The sequence below is a fragment of the Narcine bancroftii genome, chromosome 10, assembly GCF_036971445.1.
Source record: "Narcine bancroftii isolate sNarBan1 chromosome 10, sNarBan1.hap1, whole genome shotgun sequence".
Classification (NCBI taxonomy): Eukaryota; Metazoa; Chordata; class Chondrichthyes; order Torpediniformes; family Narcinidae; genus Narcine; species Narcine bancroftii.
In genome coordinates, this window is record NC_091478.1 from 17961006 (window position 1) to 17972844 (window position 11839).

Sequence of the window (11839 nt, forward strand, 5' to 3'; positions counted from 1 at the left end):
TCACATGTATTTTCCTAGTTACTACTTTACTCCTGATTTTCTTTTACCTTCTTTTGGGAAAGCACAACTTTTAAATTATTATTTTAATTATTTCCCATGCATGTCTAAAGATCCTCGGTGTGAACTGCCATAAATTCACTAATTACTTCCTAATAGTATCTGTACCCTTGGGTGCTTTGATGCAACAGGTTATGGAAAGCTATTATTGTTGTTTACAAAGGGTAGTAGGAATAAATGAGGTAACTTCAGGCTGGTGAGCAGTGATGAGGAACTTACCAATACACTATGAGGCTTAGGAACAGAATTAGGCCATTCAGCCCATCAAGTCTCTCTGCCATTCTGATGCAGTGCCATTGAACATCAAAAGTAGGTGGCTGGACTCACTATCGTTGGAAACAGTCACTGCCCACCACTTGTCTAGAATGAATGTAATGAACCATTCCATGCATAAATGTTGCATGGGTCCAGCTGCATGCCAGCAAGGAATGGCTCATTTATTGAGGTGCCAATGTAATAGATCGTTATTCAATTACCTAATAATCCTACTTCTGACATTACGATGAAAAAAAGGTCACGGAAGAAGCTGGAAATGCATGAAGCAATATCCGAGGGCTGAGATGATTGAGCCTCAACTTTTGTCCTTTGTGCTAGATGAAATTCTAGCCACAAAAGTGTGTTTCCTTCATTTCTATTTCAGATTTTTCAGGGTTTAAAATCTTATTTATAATGTTCCACAAAATCCAAAGAAAAAGCAACTGCAAAGAGACTGAAGCAGAACAAAAAACTTCACTAACAGAATGCCAAATGGCATTTTAAGTATTCAGGTCAACATGCAGAAAGTGTAACTGTAAATTATGAAATTAAAACAATTTAAATTAAAATAAAAATCTTACATTCACACCCATTTTTCCAAATTATATTTTAACCCTTGAGAACAACCAGTGTCAAACCTTATTATTCAAAATTTTCCTGATTAGTGATACTGTATTGTGATTTTCCTCTTCCTAATGCACATTTTCCATCTCCCACCCATTCATCTGTCTCCTCACAGACCTGGTGTTTCTTCTCACCTTCTACCACACGCTTGCACCTCCTTCCCACTGTTTTGTTTCTCCAACTCATCCTCCAGATTCAATTTCTTGATTCCTCTCCTTCTCTATCCATCTTTACCCCTATCCCTTACCTCCTTGTCCATCCTTATCTCCTCCCCGTTGCCCCCGCCCCACTGCCTCAGAATTACTAAACAACAAATATTTTTTTCTTCCTGAACACTTTTGGGTGTATTTTATGGATTTTGGGCTGCTGATGACAAAAATCACGTTAAAAATTCCCTATCCTGCACCATTTTCTTGGCCACTGCAGATTTCCAAACTACATCCAGCTGAGTGACTGCTTAACATGCAAAAACATGAAGTGCAATGTCGTTGAAAATTAATTTCCTGCGTTCGCACTTGGACGTCTTCCCCGCTGATCTTGGTGCAGTCAGTGACGAACAGGGTGAAAAGTTTCACCAGGGCATTGCGGCCATGGAAAAGCAGTATCAGGGCAGTTGGGAAGCTTCACGAGCACAGCATCACGCACCACCAGATTTAAGGACAGTTTCTTTGGTGCTGTTATCAAACTCCTGAACCAACCTTACACCTGCAAGATAACATTGTCCTTGCTCTGTTCTAACTGATCTCCCTTTATAACTCTGAACTTTGTAATGTGTTTGAACTGTTGTACCATATATGGATTAACTAGCAAGATTGATCACAAAACAAACTTTCTTACTGTACCTCAGTAAATGTGACAATAAACTTGAACTAAACTAAGCTTGGGGCTAAATAATGTTGATGAATAAGTGGCCTTAGGATTCAAGTCCATTGTTCCCTGAAAGTGGCAAAACAGATAGATAGGGTGGTGAAGATGCCATTTGGCACACTCACCTTCATAGTCTGAGCAATGAGTATACAAGTTTGGACATCGTGTTGCAAATTTACTAAACTGTAATTAGGCCACACTTGTGTGGTATGTCATTTTGGTCACTACACTATTTGAAAGATGTGGTTGCACTGGAGAGAGTGTAAAGGACAATCAATAGGATGCTGGCTGGATTGGAGGAAAGATTACATGGCAGGAGCTGAAGGGCAACTGAATAAAAGTATATATAATTATAAGAGACACATTTAAGGTAGATAATCAGAATCGTTTTTCTCATGGCATCAAAGGATGTCATAGGTGAGAGTTTTAAAAAAGATCTAAAAGGGGGGGGGGGAGGGTTGTTTTTACAAGAACATAGTTAATATTGGAACTCAGCCAGAGGAGATGGCGGAGTCAGATACAATAATTTAGTTTAAGGCACAGAAGGATTATGAGCAAATGGTTCAGTGAAAATGGAGTAGATGGCAACAAGATCTCAATAAAGGAGTGAAGAGAAGAGTTCCCAAGGGAGGGCAAGACATGGGATTGTTACCCACAGATAAGTGCAGCTCAGAGAACAGGGCAGTACCCAAAAGTGTAGCTGAGTCCAGAGATAAGCCCATGGAGATGAGAAAATGGGATAGTTAACAATGTATACGAGTGTAGGACACAGTAGAGAACCAACTAACAGAATAAGGTACAAGATATTCCAAATGGATGGAGGACAGAGCACAGGATGGTTTCCAGTGGATGGAGGACAGAGCACAGGATGGATCCCAGTGGATGGAGGACAGAGCACAGGATGGATCCCAGTGGATGGAGGACAGAGCACAGGATGGTTTCCAGTGGATGGAGGACAGAGCACAGGATGGATCCCAGTGGATGGAGGACAGAGCACAGGATGGATCCCAGTGGATGGAGGACAGAGCACAGGATGGATCCCAGTGGATGGAGGACAGAGCACAGGATGGTTTCCAGTGGATGGAGGACAGAGCACAGGATGGTTTCCAGTGGATGGAGGACAGAACACAGGATGGTTTCCAATGGAGGACAGAGCACAGGATGGTTCCCAGTGGATGGAGGACAGAGCACAGGATGGTTCCCAGTGGATGGAGGACAGAGCACAGGATGGATCCCAGTGGATGGAGGACAGAGCACAGGATGGATCCCAGTGGATGGAGGACAGAGCACAGGATGGATCCCAGTGGATGGAGGACAGAGCTCAGGATGGATCCCAGTGGATGGAGGACAGAGCACAGGATGGATCCCAGTGGATGGAGGACAGAGCACAGGATGGATCCCAGTGGATGGAGGACAGAGCACAGGATGGATCCCAGTGGATGGAGGACAGAGCACAGGATGGATCCCAGTGGATGGAGGACAGAGCACAGGATGGATCCCAGTGGATGGAGGACAGAGCACAGGATGGATCCCAGTGGATGGAGGACAGAGCACAGGATGGATCCCAGTGGATGGAGGACAGAGCACAGGATGGATCCCAGTGGATGGAGGACAGAGCACAGGATGGATCCCAGTGGATGGAGGACAGAGCACAGGATGGATCCCAGTGGATGGAGGACAGAGCACAGGATGGATCCCAGTGGATGGAGGACAGAGCTCAGGATGGATCCCAGTGGATGGAGGACAGAGCACAGGATGGATCCCAGTGGATGGAGGACAGAGCACAGGATGGATCCCAGTGGATGGAGGACAGAGCACAGGATGGATCCCAGTGGATGGAGGACAGAGCACAGGATGGATCCCAGTGGATGGAGGACAGAGCACAGGATGGATCCCAGTGGATGGAGGACAGAGCTCAGGATGGATCCCAGTGGATGGAGGACAGAGCACTGGATGGATCCCAGTGGATGGAGGACAGAGCACTGGATGGATCCCAGTGGATGGAGGACAGAGCACAGGATGGATCCCAGTGGATGGAGGACAGAGCACAGGATGGATCCCAGTGGATGGAGGACAGAGCACAGGATGGATCCCAGTGGATGGAGGACAGAGCACAGGATGGATCCCAGTGGATGGAGGACAGAGCTCAGGATGGATCCCAGTGGATGGAGGACAGAGCACTGGATGGATCCCAGTGGATGGAGGACAGAGCACAGGATGGATCCCAGTGGATGGAGGACAGAGCACAGGATGGATCCCAGTGGATGGAGGACAGAGCACAGGATGGATCCCAGTGGATGGAGGACAGAGCACAGGATGGATCCCAGTGGATGGAGGACAGAGGACAGGATGGTTTCCAGTGGATGGAGGACAGAGCACAGGATGGTTTCCAGTGGATGGAGGACAGAACACAGGATGGATCCCAGTGGATGGAGGATAGAGCACAGGATGGATCCCAGTGGATGGAGGACAGAGCACAGGATGGATCCCAGTGGATGGAGGACAGAGCACAGGATGGATCCCAGTGGATGGAGGACAGAGCTCAGGATGGATCCCAGTGGATGGAGGACAGAGCACAGGATGGTTTCCAGTGGATGGAGGACAGAGCACAGGATGGTTTCCAATGGAGGACAGAACAGTTCTTCCCACCCACCACTCCCGCCCCCGCCCCGCTCCGCTGTCTGCCTTTACCCCAGATGCTACTGACCGATTCGCCATGACCTCGCCAACACCGTCACTCCCGGAATTAAGATGCAGCCTGGTGCCGGAAACGAGCCGCGGAGGGAGGCCGGAACCGAACCGCCGGAACCGAACCGCGGAGGGAGGCCGGAAACGAGCGGCGGAGGGAGGCCGGAACCGCACCGCCGGAACCGAACCGCGGAGGGAGGCCGGAACCGAACTGCCGGACCCGTTACGGTGCGGCGCACGTGCACTTTCTCGGCTCCTCCGGGCAAGTGACAAGAGCAGCCCGGGTTTCTGCGGGAGATTTGGGCTCCGTCGCGCCGGTGGTTGGGTTTGTGGGCGGATGTTGAGTTTGCCGCTGATTTATTCCGTCAGCCTCTCCAGTAAGTGTTGTTCGGCTGGACGTTGGTGGCTTTATTTTAGTGGTGGGGCAAAGTTAGGGGAGTGTGGCCTTTGGAGGTAGGAAGGATTGGGGGGGGGTTTAATATGAAGGCATAGGCCCCCTGTACTGGGGATTATCGGGATAAGACTGAAACTCATCCGAGTAATGTTGACCATGAAACGTGGAATTTTGTTAAGTTAAACTCCTCTGTTGTTCTAGTTCTAGACTTTGTCCTGATTTTAATTCCTCCACCAATGCCATTCATGTCTTCGACTGCCAGGGTTTGCAATTCCCTCCCTACCCCTCATCTTTGAGGTGACCCATTAAACTTCTGTCAATCGTTTTGCTTATTTAGTCGTTAAACTCTAATGCCTTCATAATTCACTATCAAATTTTGCTTCTAACTGTTGATGTGGAGTACATCGTTTTACTAAAGGGGTTGCATAAAGAAAACATGCAGCAATTTTTGCATTGTGTATTATGCTTAACTTTAAGCAGTTACATTTCACAGTGAATAGACTTTTTGTATATTGTTTAAAATAAGGCATAGAATACAAATATACATAATTTTCTCCCTTATAATTCCCCCTCCCTCCCCCACTAACTACCCAAAAAGAAAGAAGAAAAAAAAGAGTTGTGAGTATATCTTTTAAAAGAAAGGTGAATAATATTTGTAGATGGGTATGGTGGTGATAACACAGTGAATGTTGCCAGTCTAGTATTCTAGAGATCCAAGTTCAAGTCCCTTGCTGTTCTGGAATTTTCTGTGTTTTATTTCAAACGTCTGGTGTATGAATGTTGCAGCATGAAATCTGCCATATTTACTCAGTCTTGCCTGTTTGTGATTCCAGGGTCACTCATCTCATTGACTTCTAAATGACTTTTGAAATGGCCTAGTTAGCCAGTTCTATAGCATTGTGTTGAAACAGGAAATAAAATCAGTTAGACCACCAACATTGACTCAAGTGCCAAATTTGGACTTGGCAAATTTGATTTGGTAACTGACCAGTGAGGTGCAACCCTTGAATGACCCATAGAAAGAGAACACCGACATGCATTGCAAAAGTGCTCCAACAAATTTGTAATTTCTGTGGGTTTGCTCTGGGTGCTCTGGTTTCACCACTTCATCTGGCAGCTCATTCCACACTCCCAACAAGTATCTCACTTACCCTCATTGGAAAAAGCCTACTTACATTTACAGGCATACCCTGTATAACATGGTTAATACATTCCAAGCAAGTTCAGTGCCATGGTAAACTGCACCTTTCAAGGCATTATTACAATGTACTTTAATATGTTCCAATCCTACAAAAGGGATATATCTGATGATTATAGGCAATAAGTGAAGCTCATTTATTTAAGAAAATATTTGTCGAATAGATTTGTCAAATCGCACATGAGACTTTCACCAAAGTTAGGTTGGTACCACCGCAGGATAGAGCAGTGAGCCCGATCAGAACAGGAACAGCAATAACTTACAACACACCCACTTAACTCTCTCTATTCCACAGTTCAGTGTCTATATTTTAAACTAGAGTCTTGCAAAGTATTATGAGGTGTTTAAATAGCAACAACAATAAAACTTTAACATTGCTAGTTTAAATGTGCATTGTCAGAAATGTTCAAAACCATGTTATACAGGGTATACCTGTACTCTGTCTATCCCCCTTACAATTTTAAATAACTATCAAACCCACACCCCCCCCCCCCCCCCCACCCTTTCTCTGCTCCAGGGAATAAAGTTCCTGAAGCCTGGGCAACATTCTAGTAAATCTTCTTTGCACTCTTTCTGTCTTACTGAAATCTTTCTAATATTTGTAGTTAGGTGACCAAAACTGCACAAAATACTCCAAATTTGGCCTCACTGATGTGATGTGCAACTTTACTACAAGTGGTGATAATGCAGGCTGAAAATGGGTAGTGAAGGCAGTTACTGCCAAGGGCAACGCAACATTAAAACGTTTTACTTCACGGACCTTTAAATCTATATACCTATATACCTTCCAGTGTCCATTTTTTTTTCCCCCAGAAGAATGATGTAGTATGAAAATGTCCCTTTGGCCCATCAAGTTTGCTCTGACTTTCCTGTAACCATTTTTACAAATTTATACTATTCCTTTTTTATTTTACCACATTTCTATTGTCCTCTCCCCCCCCCCCCCCACAGATTCTACAACTCACATACACACTACAGCAATGGCCAATAATCTACCTAACCACATCGTTGAGGTTTGAGAGGAAATTGAAGCATCCAGATGAAGCTCACGTGGTCACAGGGAGAATGTGTAAACTGCACACAGACAGGGCCAGAGTTCAGGACAGAAGCCAGATCGATGGAGTTGTGAGGTAGCTCTATTCATTGTACCACTGTGAGAGAGCTTCAAGTCTAGCAATAATAAAGTTGATTACATGCCTCTTTAAGAACTGTCTGGAAGGATAGTGTCTCCCTATTACACAACAACAACTGTGAGAACTAGCAATGCATTGATGGAGAACCCTGAGCCATTGTAACTGTATAATTTCAGCATGGCTTTACACACAGAAATTCAAGAATGCTTTTGTGTTAGTCTGCCTTTTGAAGTTCTCATGTTTTATGAAACTTTTAACAACTAGGATTAACAAAATCATGAATATAGCAACAAAAAATAGCATGGAGTAATTGCTGAGTTGATTTCTTTTAAGAATTAATTTCTCATCTAAGAATATTGATAGTTATTCTGCTATTAGAAACCAGCTAGTACCTGTCCTGAGCTATCCTTAACGAGTTACCCTGGATCACCTTGGTCTCAAATCTGCTTGGTTCCTCTTCTCGTGATTTATAAAGGGCTAGTCATGGACTGACTGACATTTCTTGATGAAGTGTTAATAGATTGCTCAAACCAATGTTAGAATTATTGGAACAATAAATGTAAATACAGATGCCTAACTTTTTATCCAGGATTGTCGGGACCGAACACTTGCTGTTCGGAATCTTCCAGATTTCAGAATCATTTTAAAATAGCAAATGCAATGTTTCAAAATCACATAAAACAGGGGGCGTGGGGTGTTAAATTAATTTAGAAAATTAAAGACCATAATATCACTAGCATACTTTTTTAAATTTTAAAGTAAAACTGGCTCAAACATCTCAAACAGTGCAAATGCAGTAATGCACATTGTAGCTCAAACATCACACCAGAATGAACTTTTTAAAGACATTCATAGGGTCCCACAGGGGACTCTGCAGCTCTCTTTACCAGGAAAGTTGGCTCCAAATATTAGAGTTTTAAAAATATTGTGCAAATATTCTCCATTTTCAGAGGGAGACCCTCCCAGTCCCCCATCTCAGTCCATCATCCCTGCTGTCCTCGCCCTCATGGGTGCCCTCTCTTACCTTTGGTGGAAGGGTGACTCTCGGCCCTGAGCATTCAGTAGGAGAGTAGCAGGCGGTGGGTGGCAGCTGGATCAGTGGCCATCTTCCTTACCCATAATCCCGCACGCAGCTGAAACTGCTCTGCGATTCCCTGGTGCTGGCAGAATGGTTCCAGCAGCGTGGGGGATTATAGGTAACAAAGAAAGCCATTGCTCCCGCATTGAGCTGTTGCCGTGAGCCGGTGCTGTGCTCGCAGCACTGTTCCCCTGCTGCTGCGTCGATAGTTAGATGATGGGGGGGGGTGGGTGGGTGGGCGGCAGATGGACAGCTGAGGGTGGGAAGGCCGGGGGTGGAGGGAGGGCGGTGGAGGCATTCAGGTGTATTGATGGGCGTATTGTTGCAGACAGCCTGCAGTTCAATTTACACTGCAGGGTGGCCAAAAGTATCTAGGGCTGTTGCAGGAAAAATTCCGGACGGGAATTAATTTCTAATTCTCAATTGGAACTTTTTACATAGCCAGCAATGCGGGCATTTTCTGAGAAATTTCCCTTATGTCTCTTTCTCTTTGGCTTGGCTTCGCGGACGAAGATTTATGGAGGGGGTAAAAAGTCCACGTCAGCTGCAGGCTCGTTTGTGGCTGACAAGTCCGATGCGGGACAGGCAGACACGGTTGCAGCGGCTGCAGGGGAAAATTGGTTGGTTGAGGTTGGGTGTGTAGAGGTAGTGTAAAAAGCATATTTGATGAGCAGATCTCATCTACTGAAAAAAATGCTGGTTTTTGGAGGTTGCTGGTGTTCTCAATCAATAAAAGGTGAGGCACCTGTATCTCACTTAGTCAAACTGCCAAATATACATTTAGGCTTACATAAGATTCCCCTCGGTAGTTGGCTTACAGGTGCACACTGGAGCTCCTGACGCCGACTCTGAACCCTTCCCTCGGCCTACTACCACACACCAATTGCAACAAGTTCATCAATTTAAATTTAGATATACAGCATCGTAACAGGCCCATAAGTCCATGCTGCCCAAATGCATCCAATTGATCATCAACCGCAATACATTTTGAAGGGTGGGAGGAAACCCATCCAGACACGGGGAGTAGGTACAAACTTCATGCAGAGAGCATGGGATTTGTAACAGTGTTGTATCAACCACTACGCTAACCCTGCCGCCCTTCTGATAATCAACTGATCAGCTCTGAAGAAAGGATCTGCAAATTATAACATTTTAGATTTCTCACTCTTCCAATTTTTGATGAAAGGTTATGGACCCCAAGCAAAAAAACTTGTTTCTCTCACCAAAGACTATTAACCTCTGAGTGTTTTCAACATTCTCTGTTGCAAAGAAAATGTACTCTGCATTATAGTCTTCAAAAGCAATTGTGTTTTAGCAGAATAATCAAGAATCATGTTGGTTTTTAATTTATTGGGAAATGTTTAGAAAGAAGAATTAAAGACAATATGTTTAATTATTTACCATAGTCTTTCAATGAAGGAAATAAAAATCTCTTGCAATTCTGTGACCCCAGGACTTTGCAAAGTTCTCTATAGTCTATCAAATACATGTACAGTATATTTTTAGCTACATCTGCACACAGCAAACTCCACAAACAGAAATATGATATTGATCAGGCAATTATTCCAGAGATGTTGACTGAGGAATATTATTAGCAAGGATAGCTCTCCTGCTCTGCTGAATAGTACCAAGGATTTTTATATTCACCTCTGAAAGCAAATGGATCCAGTTAAAAAATAAAAAGCCTCTGACATTGCAATACTCTTTTAAGAGAGAAATTTATTGTAAAATCTATCATAAAACATCTATTAGATTTATCTTTCATTAGTCCTCTCTGATCTTTATCTTCACCAATCATAAAATGATATTAATTTTTAGGGACTGCTGCTCCAAGGAAACAAAGCAACATGATAATGTTCATTGTTTGCTTATTTTCATACTACAGTAAGTTGCAAACTGCACATTCACATTGGCTGAACAGATTTTTATTTTGTTTGGTGATTGTAATCCTGTATCATACATAGTATTTAAAATGTCTTGTGTATATAGATGCTTTAAATCAGTGGTTTTTAAACTGCCCCCCTAAACTCGCATTCCACTTAAGCAATCCCTATGCCATAAGTGCTCTGTGATTGATAAGGGGTTACTTAAGGTGGCATGGGAAGGTTGAGAACCACTGCTCTTGACCCAACTGTTACTGAAATATTTTGCTTGAGAAAAATTGTCATTGGCCCATTCCCTTTGGAGTTATGAAACCATGCACATAACAAGACAATTAGGTACAATTAAAACAGTGGTTTTCAAACCTTTTTCTTTCCACTCCATACCATTTTAAGCAATCCCTTACTAATCACAGAGCACCTATGGCATATGGATTGCTTAAGGTGGAATTTTACTGGGGAGGGGGGCGTGAGTTTGAAAACCACTGCTTCAAATCCTTTTCACTCGTACATACCTATTACAATTGCCATGTGAGAGGCACCTTGCTACATTTTCTGCACCAAACACAATTAAATGTCGTGATATCAGGTCTCTGGCATGTCATTCTTGATAATCAAGGAGATCTCACTTTTGCCAAATATCTTTCAAACCATAAAACTACCATATTTAATGTAACGTGCAATTTGCAGTAGGAGGGAAGGTATGTATATTAAGATTTCTTAACACTGCTCATATCCTCTTGGTTCATGGGAGTTCTTAGCTTTTGTCCTGCAATGTTAGCTGTCCAGGAATTAGAAGACATGAAGTAAATTAATATTCATATCTGATCATTTATCTCCCCCTTACCTTTTCACTTACAAATTTGAGTGTCTCTTTTTTTATTTTTGTATGGTGCCATTCCATAAATTGTGGCAATTTATGGTTGCCACAAATTTAAATGATGAAACTTGGAAAGCGAGCAGTAGGCTTCCAAACTGTGCTTCCTTTTTGTTCCTTTACAAATGCAGCTCCCAATCCGAATCTATTTGCATGAATTACCAAAATGGAATTTGATCAACGTGAGTCATCTGAATACTCAGAAGTTTGTAGGAATGTTTGTGACCTCCCAAATAATCTTATTAAAAATTGAGATGATTATCTTTTTCAAATACCTTGTTTCTAACCAATCCACAACTTAATCCTCATAAGATCAATATCTTGCCATGATCAACTTATTATTATAAATTAGAGGTGATCTTATCAGTACGTTCTTTGTGTACATTTTATACTGACATGTCTGTTCTAAGTAAAGTGCAATTGCATCATTGAAATGCAGAGTGTGTCACATCTGTCAATTATATTCAGGTCAATTCTAATTTCGGTTCTGATGTTAGAGAGGAATTAAGTTCAAAACTCCAAGCCTGCAGTTAAGTTCGGACTCTGGAGGATAAGAGGAAATGAGCGCTGCAAGATAAACTAATCATCTAAAAACCGTAATTATATGAGGTATCTTTGTACAGCAGGCTGTTTATACGAAGCATTTGAATTGAGTTTGAAATGAAAAAAGCATATCTATGGAAGTGGTAATAATTTTTTTGTCATCTCACTCTGGTCAGGGGTTGCAGAATTCATTAGCACAGATTAATACATAATGTACAAAGTAGTTGAGATATCTAATGGCGAAT

The 11839-nt window shown here is 43.0% G+C and overlaps 1 protein-coding gene across 2 annotated transcripts in view; it reads right to left on the reverse strand.

Annotated features, from left to right (window-relative positions):
- fam204a (family with sequence similarity 204 member A) overlaps positions 1–4669 on the reverse strand; it is a 58054-nt gene extending 53385 nt beyond the window's left edge. Inside the window, exon 1 of one of the 2 annotated variants that reach the window (XM_069900052.1) lies at positions 4495–4669. Coding sequence is in view for 1 of the 2 variants with exons in the window: in XM_069900053.1 (XP_069756154.1) it covers positions 4511–4521 (11 nt within the window). In the remaining variant the exon portion in view is untranslated. The remainder of the gene's footprint in view (positions 1–4494) is intronic. The other variant, XM_069900053.1, reaches the window with a different exon arrangement.
- Positions 4670–11839: the final 7170 nt, after the last annotated feature.